At 37.9% G+C, this 24,978-nt stretch overlaps 1 protein-coding gene across 1 annotated transcript; it reads left to right on the top strand.

Moving 5' to 3' along the window:
- The first annotated feature begins 10,897 nt into the window (after nucleotides 1–10,897).
- On the top strand, nucleotides 10,898–23,368 carry LOC140015944 (uncharacterized). Its single transcript, XM_072068778.1, has 5 exons — nucleotides 10,898–11,060; nucleotides 11,268–11,554; nucleotides 12,565–13,560; nucleotides 18,721–18,914; nucleotides 23,098–23,368. The coding sequence occupies exons 1-5, from the start codon at nucleotides 10,898–10,900 to the stop codon at nucleotides 23,366–23,368; spliced, it is 1,911 nt and encodes a 636-aa protein (XP_071924879.1).
- The last annotated feature ends 1,610 nt before the right edge of the window (nucleotides 23,369–24,978 follow it).

Genomic DNA, 24,978 nt, shown 5'->3' with positions numbered 1-24,978 from the left:
TCACCCTCCTCTTAGGTTGTCTTTGATCCTTACTATTGGTATCAGAGTTTGGTCTCCTAGAGATTAAGCTCAATCGGCTTTGGAGTAAAAATGACAACCAACAATGCCATGTTTTTTGAAGGACAATCCGGCACTAGACCCCAAATATTCAATGGATCAAATTATGTGAGTTGGAAGGAAAGGATGATTATCTTCTTACAATCTATTGATATCGAGTTGTGGTTTATTGTCAATGAAGGTCCATATGATGCCTCTATTGTTGATGAAGTCACTCATAGACCAAGACAAAAAACTAGAAATGAGTTGACTGGTGATGATAGAACCCACCTCACTTTAAATGTCAAGACTATGAATGTGTTATATAGTGTTCTAGATTCAAATGAGTCTATTAGAATCAAAGGCTATAGATCTGTAAAAGAGATTGGGGATAAATTTAGAGAAATCCATGAAGGGAGTGAGAATGTGAGAGAATAAAAGAAGTCTATTCTGGTCACTAAGTATGAATCTTTTAAGACGGAACCTCATGAAAACATTGATAAGATGTATTGTAGATTCAATGATCTCATTAAGGATTTAGAAGTGCTGGAAAAGGAATATTCTCTAGGCAAGAAAAACAGAAAAATTCTGAATGCTTTATCCAAGGATTGGGAGAGTAAAGTGACTGCCATTGAAGAAGTTAGAGATCTAAATTTCATGCCTATTAAATCACTTGTGAATTCTCTAACTTCTTATGAGCTGAAACTCAAGTCTAAGGTGCAGGAGAAAAAAGATGCAAAGGTGAAAAAGAGTATTGCTCTAAAAGTCTCGCAAGATGAAGATGACTCAACTTCCTTGGATGGAGATGATGTGGAAGTTGATGACAGTGATATTGCACTCATCACAAGAAGTTTCAAAAGAATTCTAAATAAGAGGAGATTCAGAAAAGGAGAATCTAGCAATTCATTCTCAAATCAGTTCAAGAACTCAAAAAATAAAGGGAAACAAGAGTTTAATAAGAAGCAAACTGACAAATGCTTCGAGTGCGGCCAACCTAGACACTATGCGAGTGAGTGTCCAATGAAAAAAAAAGAAAGAAAGAAAAATTGAACGAAAATCTAAGTTTAACAACTTTCAGATCACTTGGAATGACTGCAACCCAGAAGGTGAAGTTGAAGAAGAAGAGGAATCTGCCCAAATGACTTTCATGGTCATTGGTGATGAAGAGGTAACTACTTGTAACTCTCAAACTAATAGTGATGATGAATCTGATGATGATGTTAATTCTTTTATGAAAAGAATGCATAATAGCTTGAAAGAATCCTATGTTAGAAACAAGGAATTAAAACAAAAGATCAATTTTCTGATTCAAGACAATGCAAACCTTTTTCGACAAAACAAGAATACTAGTGCAAGGGATGTTTGAAAAGAAAAATGGATGATCTTAATCAGTTGCTTCAACATAAGAAACAAAACTACTTTCAAAGGAATGATACAAAACCTCATTTTGACATTCATGAGAAAAGGTTGAATACTAGTGCAAACGAATTTACCATTTATAAGAGAAGGCAAATCAGATTTGTTAAACCTGTCCATGTGAGCAACTCACTGACCATGTGCAGCTTTTGTTGTCAAATTGGTCACATGAAAAGTAATTGTTATGTGAGAAAAAATATGAGAAATAGTATAAAATGCATGTGGATAGTTAGGTATAATACTAACTCTCAAGTACCCAAAAAGTAAAGAGTATCAAATATTATCTTGTGAACTTTTGTGTAGGTGAACTTGATGAATATTATCAAGAAATCAAAATGGTTCATAGATAGTGGATGCTCAAGGCATATGACTGGTGATCCATCACAATTCATCAAACTCAAGTCAAAAGCAAGCGAAAAAGTAACTTTTGGAGACGATAACAAAGCCAAAACTGTGGGAATTAGTGATGTTGGTAAGAATAATCAAACTTTTGTTCACAATATTTTTTTAGTTGACAATCTGAGCTATAACTTGTTAAGTGTTAGTCAATTGTGTAATAGAAATATGTTTGTGTTATTTAAAAAGTATGAATGTCTTGTTCTTGACTCAAAGTTTAACACTATCTTCAAAGAAAAAAAAGTTAATGACATTTATGTAGTTATTCTGAAAAATGTTGATTCTTGTAGCCTTAAGTGTCTTAAAGTTGCAAATGAAAACCCTTGGTTATGGCATAGAAGATTTTGTTATTTCAACATGGATTTGTTAAAAGAGATTTTCAAAAAGAAACTTGTTAGAGGGTTGCCAAAAATCAAATTTGAAAAGAATAAAATCTGTGATCCTTGGCAATTTGAAAAACAAGTCAAAGTTTCTTTTAAACCCAAAAAATGTGTTTCTACCACAAAACTTTTGAAACTTTTACATCTTGATTTATTTGGTCCTACACAAACTATTAGTTTAGGTGGCAAAAGATATTGTCTTGTTGTTGTTGATGATTATTTTAGATACACTTGGGTGATGTTTCTTACACACAAAGATGATATTTTCAAAAACTTTGTTTCATTATTTACAAAGGTTCAAAATCTGATTGGGTTGAAAATCATCAAGATCAGAAGTGACAATGGTTCAGAATTTCATTTTTGTGACTTTCCAGAATTTTGTGATAACAATGGAATTACACATGAATTTTCAATTGCAAAAGTTCCCCAACAAAATGGGGTTGTTCAAAGAAAGAATAGAACATTTCAAGAGGCTACTAGAACCATGTTAAGTGGGTGCAATTTGTCAAAATATTTTTGGGCTGAAACCATAAATACAGCTTGCTATACTATGAATAGAATTCTATTAAGACCAATCTTGAACAAAATCTCTTATGAGTTGATGTTTGATAAAAAGTCTGTTGTTGGATACTTCAAAGTTTTTGATTGCAAATATTTCATTTTAAATATCAATGAACATCTTGGTAAGTTTAATAAAAAATCTGATGAAGGAATTTTCTTGGAGTATTGTGAGAATAAGAGAGGTTTTAGAGTTTACAATCGAAGGACTATGGTTATAGAGGAAGCTATACATGTTATTTTTGATGAATCTAATGGTAATATTTTCAAAAGTTGTGGTGAAGATGATGATGCAGGTGTTCAAGAAGGACTAAAGAAACTCACAATCAATGACCAAAACACTGCTTCACTAGAAATTGACTCAAAGGAAGATGATTCTCATGATAGTCCAGATTGGAAGACAATGACATAGATGTTAGTACACCTAACGATCTTCCAAGAGTCTGAAAATTTGTTCAAAACCATCCTAAGGAGCTCATCATTGGTGATCCATTTGAGAAGGTCAGAACTCGTTCCTCCTCTAAATAATTAATGGATAATTTTGCATTAGTCTCACATTTTGAACCCAAAAATGTTATTGATGCCTTGAAAGATGAGAACTGGATTTTAGCTATGGAAGAGGAGCTAAATCAATTTGAAAATAACAAGATTTGGACATTAGTTGAAAGACCTCAAGATCATCCTATCATTGGCACAAAATGGATTTTAGAAACAAAATGAATGATAAAGGTGAGGTAGTAAGGAATAAGGCCAGACTTGTAGTTAAGGGATATGCTCAAGAAGAAAGAATAGATTTTAATGAAATATTTGCACTCGTAGCTAGGCTAGAATCAATTAGGATGTTTTTTACCTTTGCATGTTTCAAGAATTTTAAATTATTTCAAATGGATGTTAAAAGTGCTTTCTTAAATGGCTTTATTGATCAAGAAATATATGTTGATCAATCTTCTGGTTTTGAAAATGAGATTTATCCTAATCATGTGTTTAAACTCTCAAAAATTTTGTATGGATTAAAACAAGTTCCAAGGGCATAGTATGAACGCTTAAGTGATTTTTTGATTGAAAATGGTTTTAAAAGAGGCATTGTAGATACCACTCTTTTCACTAAACAAAGTTCACATGATCTTTTAATTGTGCAAATATATGTGGATGATATTATATTTAGTGCTACTAATGAGAGCCTGTGCAAGGATTTTTCCACAATTATGCAAAAAGAGTTTAAGATAAGTATGATGGGAGAATTAAATTTCTTCGTTGGACTCCAAGTGATTCAAACCCGACAAGGGACGTTCATTAATCAAGCAAAATACACTAAAGAACTGCTCAAAAGGTTTGGAATGGAAGATTCAAAACAAGTTGGAACACCTATGAGTACATCTATCAAATTTGACAAGGATGAAGAAGGTACAAAAGTTGATGAAAAGAAGTATAGAGGTATGATTGGAAGTTTATTTTACTTAATTGCTAGTAGAACTGATATCATGTTTGTTGTATGTTTGTGTGCTCGTTTTCAATTTTGTCCAAAGGAATCTCACTTGAATGCGGTAAAAAGAATTCTTAGATACCTAAAAGAAATCTTGAATTTTGCCCTATGGTATCCTAAGTGCCATGAATTTCCTTTATGTGGATTCTCAGATGTGAGAACCTTGAAAAATATATAAGTATATATATATATATAGACATATTGCATTTGCATTTTAGACTCTTAATAACTTTTATTATAATTTGTTCTTGAATAAGTATGTAAAAATAATTTTTATGTTACAAATAACTTAATTGTGCAAAATATTAAATTATTTGATTTTTGCTGAGTTAAATTAATATTTCTTGATGTAGATTATTTTAGTGCTCTAATATTAATTCTTTGAGTTCCGATAGCTAATTTTAAGTGTTAATAATATTAGGTGTCAACGGGAACCTAGAATTAAGGCGAAATCGATTTTAGGTCAAAACTCTTTATAATTACACTTAGGACGTAAAAATTTCGATAATTGAATTTTAGCGAGATTAGTATACTGGTAGGCTATCAAATTTCATTTAGGGTAAAATTTTGGAATTAGTTTACGAATGAGGACTTAAGTGGAAGGTCGGACAAAATGTTAAAAGACCAAATTAGCCTTCCTCCATCTCAAATTAACCATGCAGCCATGGAACCTCCTCGGACAAGCTTTAAATCCAAGCATTTCCATCCTTGCCGGTTCCACTCTCCACACCAACACTCAACCTTCCATATTGCCGGTTCCATTCCCCACTACATCAACTACAACTCACCACAACACTTCCATTTCATTTGCTTATTCTGCCATGAACTGACCGAGAGTGAAGTGAGAGAGCCGAGCTCTTTATATTTTCTTCTTCCTGTCCGTAAGCTAGAAAAAAAAAAGAGAGACTTGCTGTTCAATCTCCATTCCATCCGTGAGCTGGTGAAGAGGACCGAGAGCCATCACTTTCACCAGTTCGCTTGTAAGCTTGAGCAAGGGAGAGAGAGTGAGTCGGTGAGCTGCATTTCTGAACTGTCCGAGAGAAAGAGAGAGAGCAAGAGGTGGTGTGCGAGCTATCTGTCTTCACCTCCTCCACCACTGCCGAGCTATCCATTTCCTTCTTCATCTTCAACCAGCTATGCTCAACCTCAACCACCAACACCACAGCCTGAACAAATCGAGCTCAGCCAGCCATACCCGAGCTCCTTAGCAAGCCGAGAGGAGGGAAAAATTTCTGCTACTAGTTGCGTGAGTTGAGCTTCAAGTTGAGGTAAATTCTGGACCTAGACTAGTTAATTATAGGTAGATGATGTTGTTTATGAGCATGCATGTGATGGTTGTGTGGTTGGATGAAGAATTAAGACATAGGAAGAATCTGATTTTGAGGGAAGTTGGATTGCCGAGAGTTTGAGCTGGAAAATGCAGCTTTAATTTGTTAATTTGAGATAATCTGAGCCTAGATGTGCGTTTAGCTAACTAAAAACTGGATGATTAAGCTTTGCATGAGGTTAATCAGCCTTGATTAGGCAAAAAAATTGAAGGGTTGTAGAATCCGCTTACATGCAAGCCAACCGAGAAGACTTGGATGAATTTCTGGTTGGTTGATGACTTTTGGTGATGTCCGAACCTGACTTTGGATTAAATCTGATAGTTAACTAATTATTTGGTCATGCATGATGCTAGTTGAGCCATAAAAAAAAAAGAAGAAAAAAAATTTGAATTTCTAGACTTAATTGTGAGTTAAGCTGGCCGTGACTTTTCTCTATGTTTTGGGTAAAATTTCTGGTTGATGTGTTACAAGGAGTCATTGTTTGATGCCGAGAGCTAATGATTGATGAAACTCTTGGCCATTTGGGTAATTTTTACAAGAATTAAATTTTTGGTGGAATCGTTTAAGTGATTTGGCCGAAATGCACTTGGAAAGTCCATGACTTGTGGTTTGGAATTGTTTTGATGTCTTGGACTTCCTTTGTTTAATTTTGATTAGTATTGAACTTGTTGAGACCTAGGGCTAATGATTGCTGAAACCCTAAATTGATATTTGAATTGTGATTTTTGCTATATTGGCAAATTGGAATATAATGTGTAAATGAATTGGAATCGTGAAGTCCGTTTTGGTCCTTTGAATTCGAGCACTTTTTGACCAAGCTTTGTTGAAATATTTTGTCCTAGTATCAAGCTATAGAAATTGAGTATAGTACGATAATGCTAAAATTCAAGTATCGGGACTTTTAAAACCTTGCTAACTAGTTAATTCTTTCCTTTGCTTAAACTAGCTTTATTACTTTTAGGAAATAATTGCACTAACTTCCAAACTCTAAATTTTTCGTAAAATTGTCCCTGACTAGTTGTTTTAGATTGTCAAAAGCACAAGATTTTAATAACTTTAAATGAAAAGCGTAGAAAACTTGTTCGGCAAGAAAACTTATTTGAAGTAAATTAGTTCTAGTTGCACCTCTAGAAAGAAAAGTATCTTTAAAGAAATCATACGAAATATTTTATCACATTTACTAGTTTTAATTCTAAGAGAATTGTTGAGTTGTTTCGAGAAAATAAACTAGTTATATACCAGATAATCTTTTATATATAAATCAAAAACTTGTATAGTAAAACTTATAGTTTTAAAACTTGGCCTTTTAGGGTTTAGCGAGGACGTGGACTTCGATTCCCAGCTTGACTTTTGAGCTTCACTTTTGGTGAGTGTCCGTGCTCGTTCTATGATTAACTTGTTAAAGTGCTTTCTTGACTATTATGTGATAATTGGAATATAGTTTTCTTGATCCATCGAAGTGGGCAGTGTGTACTTTATCTCACTAGCCTCTCGAGTGGCGATTTACTTGAAATGTTTTCTCGAGATCTTGCTTGCACTAGTTAAGTATTGAGTGGGGGAATGTACCACACCTGAGGGTGGGAGGGTCTCTTATCCTAACTCAAGTACCAAAACCTTGTAATTGTTGATTGGAGTGTGGACTCGTCAACTCAATTACCAGGCAGGGGAATGTACCACACCTTAGGGTGGGAGGGTCTTTTATCCTGACTTGGTAATCACTTGTTGTGACGTCGCTGGGTGAATCCCTCGACTAGGCTTTAATGAGGTATACTCGAGTAATACCAAATCCTCTCGTGAGAAGGACGGGCCCGGTGGGAGTAAGTTGGTTGGAGCGTGTTAAGAAAAAAAAATTGAATCTACATCGACTTTAGATAGTGAGAGTTGACGGAGAGTCAACTGCGGTTAATTTTGATCAAGTTCGTGGAAAATGGCTCCTGAGAGCCCCTGTATCCTACTATGTGCTGTTATACGCTTTCCGACTTGCTGAATTTAAGTTGGAGTTATTATTTGCTGTTTGTTTTATATGATTGCATGTTTGGAGCACCACTGACCTTTAGCTCACCCCACATTACTTGTTTTCCTGAACAGGTTCTGGCACTTGAGGGACCTGAAGTCTGCCTTTACTTTTATGAATGTCGTTTTGAATCGGACTATGTATCTTTCGTCTAGGGTTGCCACTTGAAGCTGGAACAGTGCAAATCCTGAATTTTGTTTGACTTGTATGGATGTTTTTGAACTTTATGATTTCACTTTATGGTTTGTAATGTATAAACGTAGTTATGTTTAAGATGATTGGAGGCATATTTAAGAGTGAATGTTCAGTCATCCAATGGCAATGTTATTTCTGAAGTTAATGTGTTCTTAGTATTCTGGTCATTTAAAGGTTTGGCTTGTTCGGTGACGAATTTTTGTAATGGTTTAAGTTATACGTCGGAAGGGTTTAGCCAGTTTCCTTACGTGAGTCCTGGCGAGAGTTAGGCAGGCGACCCGCCAACACTCTGGTCCGCCTTAGGGAGAAATGGGGCCGTCACAGTTGGTATCAGAGCCTAGGTATGGAAAACGGAAACGGACATGCTAATGGTAACGGATTGGCTAATGGACATGTAGAGCCTCTTAGGTCCATCTCTTATAGGCCACGAGGCTGAGGATCTCGTATACGTTATACACCAGCTGATGGACAACCCCGATATCAGTGTAGGGTTGCATATGCTTACCCTAATGAGTTAGTGTTGTCTTTAGACGACGAGCATCGCCAGCTGAGGGACGCTAATCACACTTTGACCCAGGACGTCGAGGAGTTGAGCATCATGGTTGATACTCAGCTTGACCGCATAGCTGATCTAGAGCAGAAATTAACAGCCGAGAGGGCTAGGTCAGAGGCTGCTCGTGAGGAGTTAGAGACACAGAGGTCTCGGTTGACTCGAGTAGCTGAGGAGGTACGAGATAGAAGTGCTGGTATCATGGCTGACGCTACTATGATGATAGACGAGGTCATGGGTATCATTCAGGGTACTGCTCAGGCGGGTGTTGGGGAGGATCCGGAGGAGGACCCTGAGGAGGACGTTGCCCCTGGCAACCCTACTGAGGGTTAGACTAGGTTTGGTTTCCTTGTATATAGGTATTTAGGGTTATATAGGGTGACACAAGGTTAGATCATAACATTTTGTCTAGCTAGATGGCCTACTTTTGAGGCACTACATCCCTATTTTTGGTTTAAGGGATTGTTTGTATATATCTGTTAAACTTGTATGCCATACTTTTGGAAAACACCCTAACCTGCTATTTGTATGAACCTTGGTATGTGAATATATGTGTTAAGTGTGTTATTTTCTTTTCTTTTTTTTAATGTTCATGTTGATTTTATTTTTTAAAAAAAATAATTAATAAATAATAGTATCTTCGCTTAATTGCTTTATTTTTTTTTTTACCAATAGGCATAACTAGACTATGGATCGACAAGTTAGGGGTAGAAAACGTGGGAGATCAACTAAACAACACACTGAGGGTGGTGGTGATAGGGGACCTGAGGTCAATCAAGACCATGGTCAAGAGGGCGTGGCCGGAGACCCAGTGGCCACTGCGATTAATAGAATAACTGATGGTTTGGAGCGCTTGACTGAGCACCAAGCCTTTGGACCAGTGCATCACCAATGAGGCCCAATCGATACTGAGGATTGGGCATTAGAGAGATTTTTGAAGTTTGGACCTCCTAAGTTTTATGGAGGACCATAACTTGAGGTAGCAGAAGGTTGGTGGGAGAGGATTTCTGACATTTTTGCAGCTCTAAATTATGCGGAGGAGAGCCAAGTGACTTTTGCATCATTCCAGTTTGAGGGAGTTACTTGTTCCTGGTGGAATCTAGTTAGGGTTAATTGGGACAGGAACCATATTCCTAGGACCTGCGCGAACTTCACAAGGGAGTTCAACGCCAAGTTTCTTCCTCCTCTCATCCAAGAGAAAAGAGAGGATGACTTCATCAAGTGTAGGCAGGGGGCGGTGAATGTTGCCGAATATGAGATTCAATTCACAAAATTGTCCCGTTTTGCTCCTGAATTGGTAACCACGGAGCAAAGGCGTATAAGGAGGTTTGTGCAGGGACTAAACGTGGAGATCCAAGAGGGATTAGCTGTTGTTCGGATAGACACATTTGCTGATGCTGTGGAGAGAGCTCAAAGGGTTGAAGTTGCTAGAGTTCAAGTAAAATCTTTCCAGGCCAAGAAAAGATTTGCCCCTAGTAGCAGTCGGGAGCCGACTTATGCAAATGCTCCACTGGCCAAAGTGGGTCGAGGAACGGGTGGAGTAAATAGTCCTGGAGCACCACGAGGCGCTCTAGTGAGAGGAGTTGGGGCAAGAGGTGTCGGGGGGAGAGATATCGGAGCCAGAGGAGGACCAAGTGGAAGGGGTCAACCTAGGAACGCCTCGCAAAGAGGTCATGTGACAACCCCTCAGGTAATTTGTGGGTATTACAGGAAAGCCGGCCATACCGAGGACGGATGCTGGAGAAAAGAAAGTAAGTGCTTGAGGTGTGGAAGCAGCAAGCACCAGATTGCCGGTTGTCCAAAAACGCAAGAAGGTGGTACCTCGGGTGTTAGACAAGCCACTTCTGGAGGAAGTAGGTCGAAAGTTCCTGCCAGGGTGTACGCCATAGAAGACCAACCCGTACCTGATTCCTCGAAGGTCGTGGAAGGTACTCTTCCTATCTTTCACCGATTAGCTAGAGTACTAATTGATCCTGGCGCAACTCATTCATTTGTGAATCCAACTTTTATGTTCGGAATTGATGTAAAACCTGTTAGATTACCCTTTGATCTTGAAGTTAGGACACCCATGGGTAATAAAAGCATAATCACTAGCTTGACCTATAAGAATTGCGAATTCTGGATTGGAGAGCGTAGGATGCTAGTAGATCTAGTCAGTTTGGACATAAAAGGGTATGATGTTATTATAGGAATGGATTTTCTAACTCATTACCATGCTAAACTTGATTGTAGAGCAAAAGTGTTAGAATTTTGGATTCCCGGGGAAACAACCCTGAAATTGGATGTGAAAGGCAGGTTAGCATCGTCTGCTTTGATTTCGGGAATTCGGGCAAGGAAAATATTGTTTAAAGGAGCGCAAGGTTTCTTAGCCTTCTTGATTAATGCTTCCAGTGACCAAGTAAAGTTGGAAGATGTGCAGTGGTAAGGGAATATCCAGATGTTTTTCCTGAAGAATTAAAAACATTACCTCCAGAGAGAGAAGTGGAGTTCAAGATTGAACTAGTGCCGGGAACGGCTCCGATTTCTAAGACTCCATACCGTATGGCTCTTGCAGAGCTAAAAGAATTGAAAATTCAATTACAGGATTTATTGGAGAGAGGTTTTGTTAGAGAAAGTGATTTGCCATGGGGAGCACCTGTTCTATTTGTTAAGAAAAAGGATGGAAGTTTAAGGTTATGTATTGATTATCGAGGATTAAATGAAGGTACAATTAAAAATAAATACCCTCTACCACTGATTGACAGTTTATTCGACCAGCTGCAAGGATCAGTAGTTTTCTCTAAACTGGATTTGAGACAATGGTATTATCAGTTGAGGATTAAGAAGGAAGACATACCTAATACTGCTTTTAATACAAGATATGGACATTTTGAATTTGCAGTCATGCCATTTGGATTAACCAATGCACCAGCTGCCTTCATGGACTTAATGCAGAGAGTCTTTAAAAAGTACTTGGATCAGTTCGTAGTAGTTTTTATTGATGATATCCTAGTATATTCTAAGACTCGAGAGGAACACTTGGAGATAGTTCTGCAGATCTTAAGAGAGCATAAATTGTATGCTAAATTCAGCAAGTGCGAGTTTTGGCTGGAAGAAATTTCTTTTCTGGGGCACAAAGTTTTTAAAGATGGAATTGCCGTGGATCCAGCAAAAGTTGAGGCAGTCACAACGTGGAAGCAGCCAGAAACTCCAACAGAGGTTAGAAGTTTCTTGGGTTTAGCAGGTTATTACAGGCGGTTCATCAAGGACTTTTCAAAAATTGTTGGACCTATGACAGAGCTGACAAAGAAAAATAATAAGTTAATTTGGACTCCAAAGTGCGAGTCAAGTTTTCAAGAGTTGAAGAAGCGCTTAACATCAGCTCCTGTTTTGGCATTGCCTGACGGAGTAGAAGGTTATGTCGTATACTCTGATGCCTCTAGGGAAGGTCTAAAATGCGTACTAATGCAAAAGGGTAAGGTAATTGCCTATGCCTCTAGGAAATTGAAGCTTCATGAACAAAATTACCCAACGCATGACCTAGAATTGGCCGCAGTGGTTTTTGCCTTAAAGAAATGGAGACATTACTTGTATGGTGTGACATTTGAAGTTTATACAGACCACAAGAGCCTTAAGTACTTGTTCTCCCAAAAGGAATTGAATTTGAGACAGAGGCGATGGGTAGAATTTTTAGAAGATTATGATTGTTCTATCAACTACCACCAAGGAAAAGCCAACGTGGTAGCAGACGCTCTAAGTAGGAAGGCCCAAGTAGCGGGGTTAATGGTAAAAGAATGGGACATGTTAGAAGAGGTTAGTATTTGGAACCCTCACTTGGAGAGATTGAAGATTTTATTTGGAAACTTGTCGTTGAAGTCACCATTATTGGAGCGTATTAAGGAGGCACAGAAAATGGACCCTATAATTCAGAAAAAGTTGGGGAAAGGCAAAAAGGAGAAACCTTAGACTTTAAATTAGGGTCTGAAGGAGTGTTAAGGTTTCGGAATCGAATTGTGGTTCCAGTTGATGATGGGTTAAGGAAAGATATTCTAGAAGAATCACATCCATCGATGTATATTATACACTCAGGAGTGAACAAAATGTATCACGATGTGAAAGAATTATACTGGTGGGACGGTTTGAAAATGGACGTGGCAAAATTTGTGCAAAAATGTTTGATATGCCAACAAGTAAAAGCTGAACATTAGAAACCTTCTGGTTTATTGCAGCCACTAGAAATTCCCGAATGGAAATGGGAACACATAACCATGGATTTTGTAACGGGATTGCCTCGAAGTCAAAAAGGATTTGATGTGGTTTGGGTGATAGTTGACAGGCTTACCAAGTCCGCACATTTTCTACGTATGAGTATGAGCTTTTCTTTGGAAAAATTGGTCAAGTTGTACACAGAAGAGATCATGAGATTGCATGGTATTCCTATAAGCATTGTGTCTGATCGTGATCCAAGGTTTGTCTCACGTTTTTGGCAAAAATTTCAAGAGACATTGGGGACCAAGTTGAAGTTTAGTACCGCTTATCATCCCCAAAAGGACGGGCAGTCAGAAAGGACAATTCAGACTTTGGAGGATATGCTGAGGTCGTGTATATTGGAGTTCGGAGGTAAATGGAGTCAGTATATGACCTTAGTAGAATTTGCCTATAATAACAGCTATCACGCCTCAATTCAAATGGCCCCTTACGAGGCATTGTATGGAAGAAAGTGTCGATCTTCGATTCATTGGAATGAAGTGGGAGAGAAGGAAATTTTAGACCCAACGGCTATACCTTGGTTGGAAGAAACTCATGAGAAAGTGAAACTAATTAGAGAAAGGTTTCAAACTGCCCAAAGTCGACAAAAGAGCTACGCCGACACAAGGAGAAAAGATTTGCAGTTTGAAGTAGGAGACAAAGTTTTTCTAAGAGTTAAACCCTTGAAGGGTGGAGTAGTGTCCAAAAAGGGTAAGAAGCTAAAGCCAAGTTATGTTGGACCTTTTGAAATTTTGAAACGAATCGGTAAAGTGGCGTATCAGTTGAGATTGCCTTCGAGCAAGGCCAAGGTTCACAATGTATTTCATGTTTCTATGCTCAAGAAATATCACCCTGACCCAAGCCATGTGTTACAATTGGAAGAAATTGAGGTGGATGAGTCGCTAGCTTATGAGGAAGGACCAGTTAAAATTTTGGAAAAAGAAATGAAAGAATTGAGAAGTAAGAAAATCCCTTTGGTGAAGATTTTATGAAGAAATCATGGAGTAGAGGAGGCAACTTGGGAACTAGAAGCAGATATGCAGAGAAAATACCCCGAATTATTTCTTTAGAAGGTGAGAATTTTGAGGACAAAATTCATTTAAGGGGGGGAGGATGTGAGAACCTTGAAAAATATATAAGTATATATATATATATAGACATATTGCATTTGCATTTTAGACTCTTAATAACTTTTATTATAATTTGTTCTTGAATAAGTATGTAAAAATAATTTTTATGTTACAAATAACTTAATTGTGCAAAATATTAAATTATTTGATTTTTGCCGAGTTAAATTAATATTTCTTGATGTAGATTATTTTAGTGCTCTAATATTAATTCTTTGAGTTCCGATAGCTAATTTTAAGTGTTAATAATATTAGGTGTCAACGGGAACCTAGAATTAAGACGAAATCGATTTTAGATCAAAACCCTTTATAATTACACTTAGGACGTAAAAATTTCGATAATTGAATTTTAGTGAGATTAGTATACTGGTAGGCTATCAAATTTCATTTAGGGTAAAATTTTGCAATTAGTTTACGAATGAGGACTTAAGTTGAAGGTCGGACAAAATGTTAAAAGACCAAATTAGCCTTCCTCCATCTCAAATTAACCATGCAACCATGGAACCTCCTCGGACAAGCTTTAAATCCAAGCATTTCCATCCTTGCCGGTTCCACTCTCCACACCAACACTCAACCTTCCATATTGCCGGTTCCATTCCCCACTACATCAACTACAACTCACCACAACACTTCCATTTCATTTGCTTATTCTGCCATGAACTGACCGAGAGTGAAGTGAGAGAGCCGAGCTCTTTATATTTTCTTCTTCCTGTCCGTAAGCTAGAAAAAAAAAGAGAGACTTGCTGTTCAATCTCCATTCCATCCGTGAGCTGGTGAAGAGGACCGAGAGCCATCACTTTCACCAGTTCGCTTGTAAGCTTGAGCAAGGGAGAGAGAGTGAGTCGGTGAGCTGCATTTCTGAACTGTCCGAGAGAAAGAGAGAGAGCAAGAGGTGGTGTGCGAGCTATCCGTCTTCACCTCCTCCACCACTGCCAAGCTATCCATTTCCTTCTTCATCTTCAACCAGCTATGCTCAACCTCAACCACCAACACCACAGCCTGAACAAATCGAGTTCAGCCAGCCATACCCGAGCTCCTTAGCAAGCCGAGAGGAGGGAAAAATTTCTGCTACTAGTTGCGTGAGTTGAGCTTCAAGTTGAGGTAAATTCTGGACCTAGACTAGTTAATTATAGGTAGATGATGTTGTTTATGAGCATGCATGTGATGGTTGTGCGGTTGGATGAAGAATTAAGACATAGGAAGAATCTGATTTTGAGGGAATTTGGATTGCCGAGAGTTTGAGCTGGAAAATGCAGCTTTAATTTGTTAATTTGAGATAATCTGAGCCTAGATGTGTGTTTAGCTAACTAAAAACTGGATGATTAAGCTTTGCATGAGGTTAATCAGCCTTGATTAGGCAAAAAAATCGAAGGGTTATAGAATCCGCTTACATGCAAGCCAACCGAGAAGACTTGGATGAATTTTTGGTTGGTTGATGACTTTTGGTGATGTCCGAACCTGACTTTGGATTCAATCTGATAGTTAACTAATTATTTGGTCATGCATGATGCTGGTTGAGCCGTAAAAAAAAAAAAGAAGAAAAAAAATTCTGAATTTCTAGACTTAATTGTGAGTTAAGCTGGCCGTGACTTTTCTCTATGTTTTGGGTAAAGTTTCTGGTTGATGTGTTGCAAAGAGTCATTGTTTGATGCCGAGAGCTAATGATTGATGAAGCTCTTGGTCATTTGGGTAATTTTTGCAAGAATTAAATTTTTGGTGGAATCGTTTAAGTGATTTGGCCGAAATGCACTTGGAAAGTCCATGACTTGTGGTTTGGAATTGTTTTGATGTCTTGGACTTCCTTTGTTTAATTTTGATTAGAATTGAACTTGTTGAGACCTAGGCTAATGATTGATGAAACCCTAGTGAAATTGATGTTTGAATTGTGATTTTTGCTATATTGGCAAATTGGAATATAATGTACAAATGAATTGGAATCGTGAAGTCCGTTTTGGTCCTTTGAATTCGAGCACTTTTTGACCAAGTTTTGTTGAAATATTTTGTCCTAGTATCAAGCTATAGAAATTGAGTATAGTACGATAATGCTAAAATTCAAGTGTCGGGACTTTTAAAACCTTGCTAACTGGTTAATTCTTTCCTTTGCTTAAACTAGCTTTATTACTTTTAGGAAAGAATTGCATTAACTTCCAAACTCTAAATTTTTCGTAAAATTGTCCCTGACTAGTTGTTTAGAGGAAAATTGCCAAAAGCACGAGATTTTAATAACTTTAAATGAAAAGCATAGAAAACTTGTTCGGCAAGAAAACTTATTTGAAGTAAATTAGTTCTAGTTGCACCTCTAGAAAGAAAAGTATCTTTAAAGAAATCATACGAAATATTTTATCACATTTACTAGTTTTAATTCTAAGAGAATTGTTGAGTTGTTTCGAGAAAATAAACTTGTTATATACCAGATAATATTTTATATATAAATAAAAAACTTGTATAGTAAAACTTATAGTTTTAAAACTTGGTCTTTTAGGGTTTAGCGAGGACGTGGACTTCGATTCCCAGCTTGACTTTTGGTGAGTGTCCATGCTTGTTCTATGATTAACTTGTTAAAGTGCTTTCTTGACTGTTATGTGATAATTGGAATATGGTTTTCCTGATCCATTGAAGTGTGCAGTGTGTACTTTATCTCACTAGCCTCTCGAGTGGTGATTTACTTGAAATGTTTTCTCGAGATCTTGCTTGCACTAGTTAAGTACTGAGGGTGGGAGGGCCTCTTATCCTAACTCAAGTACCAAAACCTTGCAATTGTTGACTGGAGTGTTGACTCGTCAACTCAATTACCAGGCAGGGGAATGTACCACACCTTAGGGTGGGAGGGCCTCTTATCCTGACTTGATAACCACTTGTTGTGACGTCGCTGGGTGAATCTCTCGACTAGGCTTTAATGAGGTATACTCGAGTAATACCAAACCCTTTCGTGAGAAGGACGGGCCCGGTGGGAGTAAGTTGGTTGGAGCGTGTTAAGAAAAAAAAATTGAATCTACATCGACTTTAGATAGTGAGAGTTGACGGAGAGTCAACTGCGGTTAATTTTGATCAAGTTCGTGGAAAATGGCTCCTGAGAGCCCCTGTATCCTACTATGTGCTGTTATACGCTTTTCGACTTGCTGAATTTAAGTTGGAGTTATTATTTGCTGTTTGTTTTATATGATTGCATGTTTGGGGCACCACTGAGTTTTAGCTCACCCCACGTTACTTGTTTTCTTGAACAGGTTCTGGCACTTGAGGAACCTGAAATCTGCCTTTACTTTTATGAATGTCGTTTTGAATCGGACTATGTATCTTTCGTCTAGGGTTGCCATTTGAAGTTGGAAAAGTGCAAACCCTGAATTTTGTTTGACTTGTATGGATGTTTTTGAACTTTATGATTTCACTTTATGGTTTGTAATGTATAAACGTAGTTATGTTTAAGATGATTGGAGGCATATTTAAGAGTGAATGTTCAGTCGTCCAATGGCAATGTTATCTCTGAAGTTAATGTGTTCTTAGTATTCTGGTCGTTTAAAGGTTTGGCTTGTTCGGTGACGAATTTTTGTAATGGTTTAAGTTATACGTCGGAAGGGTTTAGCCAGTTTCCTTGCGTAAGTCCTGGCGAGAGCTTGGCAGGCGACCCGCCAACCCTCTGGTCCGCCTTAGGGAGAAGTGGGCCGTCACATCAGATGCTGATTTTAGTGGTTGTAGGATAGATAGAAAGAGTACAACAGGTATATGTAACTTTCTTAGAAATTGTCTAGTATCTTGGTTTTGCAAGAAACAAAATATTATTTCGTTGTCTACAACCGAAGCGGAATATGTTGCCGTCGGAGCTTGTTGTGCTCAATTATTGTGAATAAAAAACACATTGAATGATTTTGAATTAATGTATGATTGTGTGCCTATGTACTGTGATAACACTAGTGCCATAAATTTGATAAAATATCCCATTCAACATTCTAGGATAAAACACATAGACATAAAGCATCATTTCATTAGCGATCTTGTCCATAAGGGTGAAATTTATGTTTAATATGTCTGTTCAAAAGATCAAATTGTTGATATTCTCACAAAAACCTTACCACTGGATCAATTTGTGTCTTTGAGAACAAAATTGAGCGTTTCAGAAAAAATATTCTAAAAATTTTCTGGTCACACCTTATCGGACGTTCAATGTGTTAGAACGGATGTCTGATGGTGTTCTTTATCATTTTTTTCAGAAAGTTCTGGTTCAGACGGTTGTGTCGGACGCCCCACTTCGTTCGGCCGTCCGATACTCGAAAGAAAAATATTATAAAGCAGTTTTCTTCCTCATTTGTTTCACTCTCATCCACTATATCGAACGCAACTCTTCATATTCTCCCACTTTCAAAATTCAAAATTCATCTCATCTGTGATCAAGTTCCAAGAAATTGAGTTGCTAAACCCCATTACATTCCTATTGCCTATTCATTACCCATCATAACTTCCTCCAACTGTCAACTACCCCACAAGTCCCAATTCTCACTCGAAATCCTAACCACTCAATTTTCACTATTTGTGGTCGATTCAAGTAGTCATTATAGTTCATCTGTACTCATAGTTCATTTTATTACACACTCGCATCATACTATGCAACCACATCATCTTGCATTGCATCATGATGAAAACTAGAGGAGGGTCTGTCAGTGCCGGATGCACCACAAGGTTTAGGTTAAGGGATGAAGACATAGAACTAAATCTCCAAAGAGAGGAACAAAAAAACATGGTGGAAAAGGGAAAGGTTCGGCCCAAAAGAAACATTCAGAGGAGCGACAAACTACTGAGCAAATCGAGGAACAGGCCATTACATTGCCTCCAGTCAGTGATAGTGAAGAGGAACTGGAGTAGCCCATTAATGCTGATGCATCAGTCACGAAATCGCCTAGAAAAGTGATGGAATCTCTTAGTAAAAAGGGAAAAATATCCGCTAAAAGGAAAGGGACTACTCAAACTAAGGAAAAGCAAACTGCTGATCCCTCTACTGAGTAAAATGATGAAAATCAGCAAGCCCCTAAGTCTTCCATCAGAAAGTCACCAAGAACAAAATCTGGTGGACAGACTGATGAACCTGTTGCTCAACATAGTGCAAAGAAGAAACGAGTTGCCAGGGAGCAACCTGAGACTCAAACTGCAGAGGAACCTATCCCCTTACCCAAGTTCGTTGATGATGATGCCAGGGAGAGATTCGAATGGATCTCGTAGAAAGGCTTCATCACTCAAAGGACTATCATCCCATACGAATTTCGTAAGCTTGACCTTGAACCAATTCTTAAGTTTTTTTAATTCAAAAAATGGGTTCATCTTCTGACCATTTCAAACACATACTATCTTGACATGCTTTGTGACAGCCCCACTTTCCCCTAGGGCGAATCAAAGGGGTTAGCGAACTGCCCGCCCAACTCTCGCCAGAACTAATGGTTCAGTTCACATCGATCCAAGACGTTTCGGAATATACTAACGCTCGTAAACAAGTCAAAATGTCCAAATAAAGAAAAATGAAACCGGAGTCGGCCATGAATAGTAACTGACACGTCAAAACCCAACCGACCATCAAGCAAATATTTACATGTTGGAATTACGCATATACAATCCAAAGTGGCATACAAAAGTTATTCAAAAGTTGATACATGTACGATTTTGCCAAATCAAAAGAAATGAACCCAATAGACATTAGGGTTTCATTCGATGAGCAATACAAAAGATATCTACTCTAGCTCAACTTGGCAATCAACTATCCAATCCAATCCCAAGAGTGTTTATATTCCTGTAAGGAAAACCAAAAGAACAAAAAGGAGTGAGCTTGCGCGCAATGAGGTACCGGACATATAGCAGAAAATCATGGCATTTCACATTTAACAAATCAGGTACACCTGCCAGACGTAAAGTAAAGAAACCAATGATTCAAATAGAAAGGATACAGGTGGCTCTCAGGAGCCAAATTCCCAATTGCGTCACCGAAGCTTGATCGAAATAATCGTTGACACTCCGTCAACGTTAAAGGAGTATCCAATACGGTAGACTCCACTTTCTCCGATTCCTTCCACCTCACATACCCCTACCGGGCCCGAACTCCAATCAGATCAGAAATGGTAATACTCGAGTATACCCGGAATCAAGGGTCTCAATACCCAAAGATCCCAAAACAGACTACCGTGATTTGTTATCTAATCGACCAGGCCCTTGCCGGCTCGACTCGAGTAACGTCGCCACAGGATTTGAGCTCAGAGGTCACAGAAAGGTCGTTGGATACAAGTTTCCAAACGACGTCCGAACAGATACAGATACAGATAACAGATACAGATACAAATCTAGATTCGCACCGAAATTGGCATATGAACAGATAAGAGAACGAGTGATAAAGTACACTCTCGTCTCAAACAAAATAAACAGATAATGCAGTCATTGAAATCACAGATTGCAGGGCAGAAATAAAGTTAAACAGCAATTGAGGGGAGTGGTACACTCACCGGTCCAAGTACGGATACTTCCAAAAGGTTTCACTTCAAACTGGCTTTAATCGCCAAGAAACCCTAAACGAACCAAAGTAAAACAATTGAAGATTTCACATCCAAAATCGAGTAAACAGAATGTATAAGTGAGGCTCGACCGCTAGTCGTATGCCTCGCCAAATAATTACTAATGCAAGGGTGCCAAACATGATGTTTTTGGAAACAAAAGTAACGGGAGGACCTAGGGTTTGAATGACCCAAAAGCCCTTCATCTCTTTCAAAAGGCAACTCAAACCTAAAGAGACTAAACGGCCTAGAAATTTGGACAGCATTTCCCCTAAATTTGCTTACTTTTCCAGCCGTCATGGCTTCATTATTTCCTAAATCAGTCCCAACATCTCGTACAAAAATAATCTCATTTCCAAAAGCCGTTCACTAGGCTTAATAGTCATTCAAGTACAAAATTTAGCTAGGAAAATGACCGGGAACAAAAGTCAAGCCCTAAAACTATTCAAATAAATACAATAAGACTCGCTTACAAGTCATAAACCAATGCCAAATACGACCCCAATAGGGTTCCATAAGCATATACAAGCATTAGAGGAAACCAGAAAAATCCGGAAATGGAATTAGCTTTAGCCCTGAAAAAACAATTTTTGACCTCATTTTGCAGTAATGGCACCAAAGGCACTACGATTATCGGACGAAGGTTCAAGACCCACCGTTTCGAAGCTAAGAGATAGGGTTACAATGTTCTAGAAGGCAACTCTGTCCAGTTTCGAGTGTAACAAGGTCAAAATTGCAAGATACTACACCAGAACCGGAAAAACAGATTCACAAAACGCATTCTGGTGTAAACATCATAAAACAAGCTACCTAAGTCCAAATCCTGTAATTCTAAAGCCATCCGAAAGCTTAGAAACAGGGCTACATTTCATCAGAAGACCTCAACAACCAATTCTAAAGCATTCCTAACCAAAATAACCAATTACAGAAGCAATTCTCAAGTTCGGGTAAAACCAGGGCAGCAAGGGTATTTTGGTCTTTTCACCGGCTACGCTACTTCAATTGACCTGAAATTTTGTAGGCATCTCTATAATATCATTCCCTACAACTTTTATGTTTTAAGCCAAGGCTAATTCGGCCTCTAACTAGGAGATATAAAACCGGGCAGAATGAAGAACATTGAAACCCTAACTTTCCAATTTTTCTTCCAAACAGAAATTGCTTGCAATTATCCACTTTTTCCACCTCCTAGATGCCTTAAATACCATTTCCAAACATCATACATAGCCACACAATCATATTCATATGAAAACAGAAAAATTCCCAATAATTAGAAAACTTCATCAATTCAACCAAAAATCAAGATTTAATCTATAAAATTGCATCCCATACCACCACTAGTCATGATTTAAGCATCATTAGAGGGAGGAGAGTGATTTTTTTCACAACTCACCTTATAAGACAAGAAAGGAAGCATTTCAATACCTTAGCCTTCCAAACAACTTCACAACCAAGCTTAACTCCACCAAACTAAGAGGTTTTATGGAGTAATTGGAAGATTAATCCGTTTAATTGAGAGATTGGGCAAGATTGAATACAAGATTGTGGAGAGTTTTCTTCCCTTGTTTTCTTGAGAGAGAGAGTCGGCCAAGAAGCTTCAATTTGGGGATAATTTTGGTCAATTTTTGGTTTAAATGGTAAAGGCATGAATAGTGGTAAAAAGGTCAAAAGGTAAGAATGAATCTCTAAGTGACACATGTCACTTTCATTAATTGTATACCTAACTTTTTGTCTCTCTCACACCTATCCACTTGGCAACCTCTAAATATCTCATAACACCCGGTAAATTAAACCCAGTATCTAAAACTGAACCGAACTGGCCCAATTTTTTCGAACTTTCCGCACTAGCGGGTCCCACGTCCGATATATACTCTTAATTTCTCAAAAATTATTCGATACTAGAAAAATCATTTAAAAACTATATTTACTCATAAAATTTATTTGCACAATTTTTCGAATAAAGAAAAGGGGGAAAAACGTGTAATTAAAAGAAATTAAAACCTAGAAATTAAGAAAATTACGGGTCCTCACATGCTTCATCAATTCTTTGCCAATCTTAGGAAGGGTAGATCACACACTAATATAGTTTCACGTGTCAATTTTGTTAACATAAAGTTGAACCCTGACATTGTCAACACTATTCTGAAAACTAAAATTGAAGATGGTTTTAAAGGAAAAATTGTAAACTTCTTTTCATACAAAGAATTTCCTTCTGTATATTATCATTTTCATATTGCTAAATTGACGACTTATTTTCAAACTCATTTTAATACTCTTGTTGAGGCAAGATTGGAGGATCTCAATTCTCAAAACTTGATCATCTTTTCCATAATTTCGAATCTGTTGGTCCCTACTGATGGTCATAGGACTGTTACCAACAAAATGGAGCTTTACCTGCTCTATTGCTTTCTTGAAAAAATCAGAATTGATTTTGCTTTGTTATGTGCAAATTCTTACTCAAAATTAGCACTGATAGCCGTAGGAAACTTTCCTATGAAAATTTTGACTCCTATCTTTGTTCATCTTGAAATTTCCTTTACTGAAAAATCACCAAAAGAAAGTGCATCAACTGTTTTCTCCAAGGCTTATTTTGAAAGAAAAAAATTGAAATTTTTTAAGGGTCATAGGCGCTATAAGGAAATTGTTTCGGAGTCGAGGAGGAAGAATTTTTATGAAACTCCTGTTACCCCTAGGACTCCTCGAGATCAGTCCATATTTGTCTCACCCTTTACTATCCATCCTAGAAAGTCAGCCACTAAATCGTCTTCATCCAATTCTGAGATCATTTCTTTGCTTGAGGAGCTCCAACAACACATCCTACTTCTTGAAAATGGTCTGATGATGGTCATGTCATCCGAACAACAAGCCACTTCATTGATAAAAGGAATCTGCTTGGGCCTCGCATTCCTCAAGACAATGAGAATGCACACCAAAAGGAGCATAGAACTGAACCAACTACTGAAACTACTCCAGAGTACCGTGCCTCCAGTTCTCAGCCACAGGACAAGGGAAAGGCTCCAACAATTGAAGAAGAAACTGAAGAGGATGATGATGAGGACACTAAAGAGGAAGAAGTGGATCTTGCTCAGTTTCGCCTAGCAAGGAGGAGGTCTGGATTGTCCAAAATTATCATTTAGGCACTTCTAGGCACATGCACTTCATGACTACGATGGTAATTTATAATAGGCTTTTGGCATCTCTTTCATTTTAAACATTTTGTGTGTTCTGTATTAAGAATTCTATTTCCCTTCTTCTGTTGGTTTGTAAAACTATTTGGTTATCTTTTATGTTTCGAATGAATGTTGCTTTTGTGAATTATCCCTGATTTTTGGATGAATGTTGCTTAACTCAGTCTGACCTCTCTGATATTGACTGGATGAATGATTGATGATGCTGTGTTTTGGCCTCTGGTTTTGCTGATAATTGTTGATGGTTTTGGCTTCTAATATTGCTGGAAATATTAATGATGTGCATCGGATACTGGATTCTGGTTGATTCAATGATGACAAAAAGGGGGAGAATTGGATATAATCTATACGTGAGGGGGAGTCATTCTAAGGGGAAGTGTTCACTCAGGGGGAGTGTCCAGTAATCTATATGTGAGAGGACATTATTAGTATCCACTCCTTGGATACGTCAAGTAAGGGGGAGTTGTGCCCCAATTATCTTGCTCAATCCATTATTTTGTAATCATCAAAAAGGGAGAGATTGTTTATCTCAATCCATAGCTTCTGATGATTACAAAACAAATGAATGTTACTAATGTTCTCTCAATAGACCCTTTCAGAAATGGAGCAAAACAGGTTCAAAAATTAAGCACAAAGGATGCTGAAGTTGCTGTCGGACGCACAAGAAAACTGGATCGGACGTCCGACAATCTTTGCACAACTTCGGACGCATAAAGAACTTCACTTTCAAACGCCCGAAGATATTGAGTCATTCCCTCTAAGCTCACTGACCTCGATCGGACGCACATCATTAGAGCACCGGATGTCCGACAAGCGTTGCGATACTTCGGACGCAAAGCCTTGGAGGCACCGGTCGTCCGAAAAGAATTGAAGAAGAATTTTCAATTTCACCTCCTACCTTCGAACGCATACATTGAAGGTACTGGACGTCCGAAATAATTCAAGAAAATTTCATGACCTCACTGCCTACGTTCGGATGCAAGAAGTTGGTCTACCAGACGTCCGACACTACCAATAACTAGTTAACTCTTGAGCTGCCTTCTATCTGTTGGAAGCATTAATTGAAGAATTTTTTGGTCCCATATAAATAGAACAAAGTCAACCACTTCAAAGCAACTTTACACATTGAGACTACATGAGATCTATAGTGATTTTAGTGTGAAAATACTCTTCAAAGAAGATTTGTACTCTTAGTTGTGTAATTTTTGATAAGTTTTTCTATTGTGATTCAATTACTTCAATAGTGTAGATTTGTGAGGGTTATCCGAGTGATAGTAAAACTTCCTTGCTTGACCAAGTATAGTTTGGGGCAAGATGGAAGTGATCCTTGCTTTGTACACAAAAGATTGGTTGTAAGTTGATCAGCTTGAGGAAGCTTACTCTATAAAGTGATATTCAAACTCAAGAGGAGTTTGGTACTTGGTTTGATACTCTATCTCTTTTACTTACTATCTTGATATATAAATTGCTCATCTCTTCTAGTCACAAGCACTTGTGCTTTCTCATCAATTGCTTCATTGTGTGGTCTTTTAGAAAAAGAGAGCAAGCACTCAAAAAGT

The sequence above is a fragment of the Coffea arabica genome, chromosome 10c (genome assembly GCF_036785885.1).
Source record: "Coffea arabica cultivar ET-39 chromosome 10c, Coffea Arabica ET-39 HiFi, whole genome shotgun sequence".
Lineage (NCBI taxonomy): Eukaryota > Viridiplantae > Streptophyta > Magnoliopsida > Gentianales > Rubiaceae > Coffea > Coffea arabica.
This window is presented reverse-complemented; position numbering and strand designations above follow the sequence as displayed.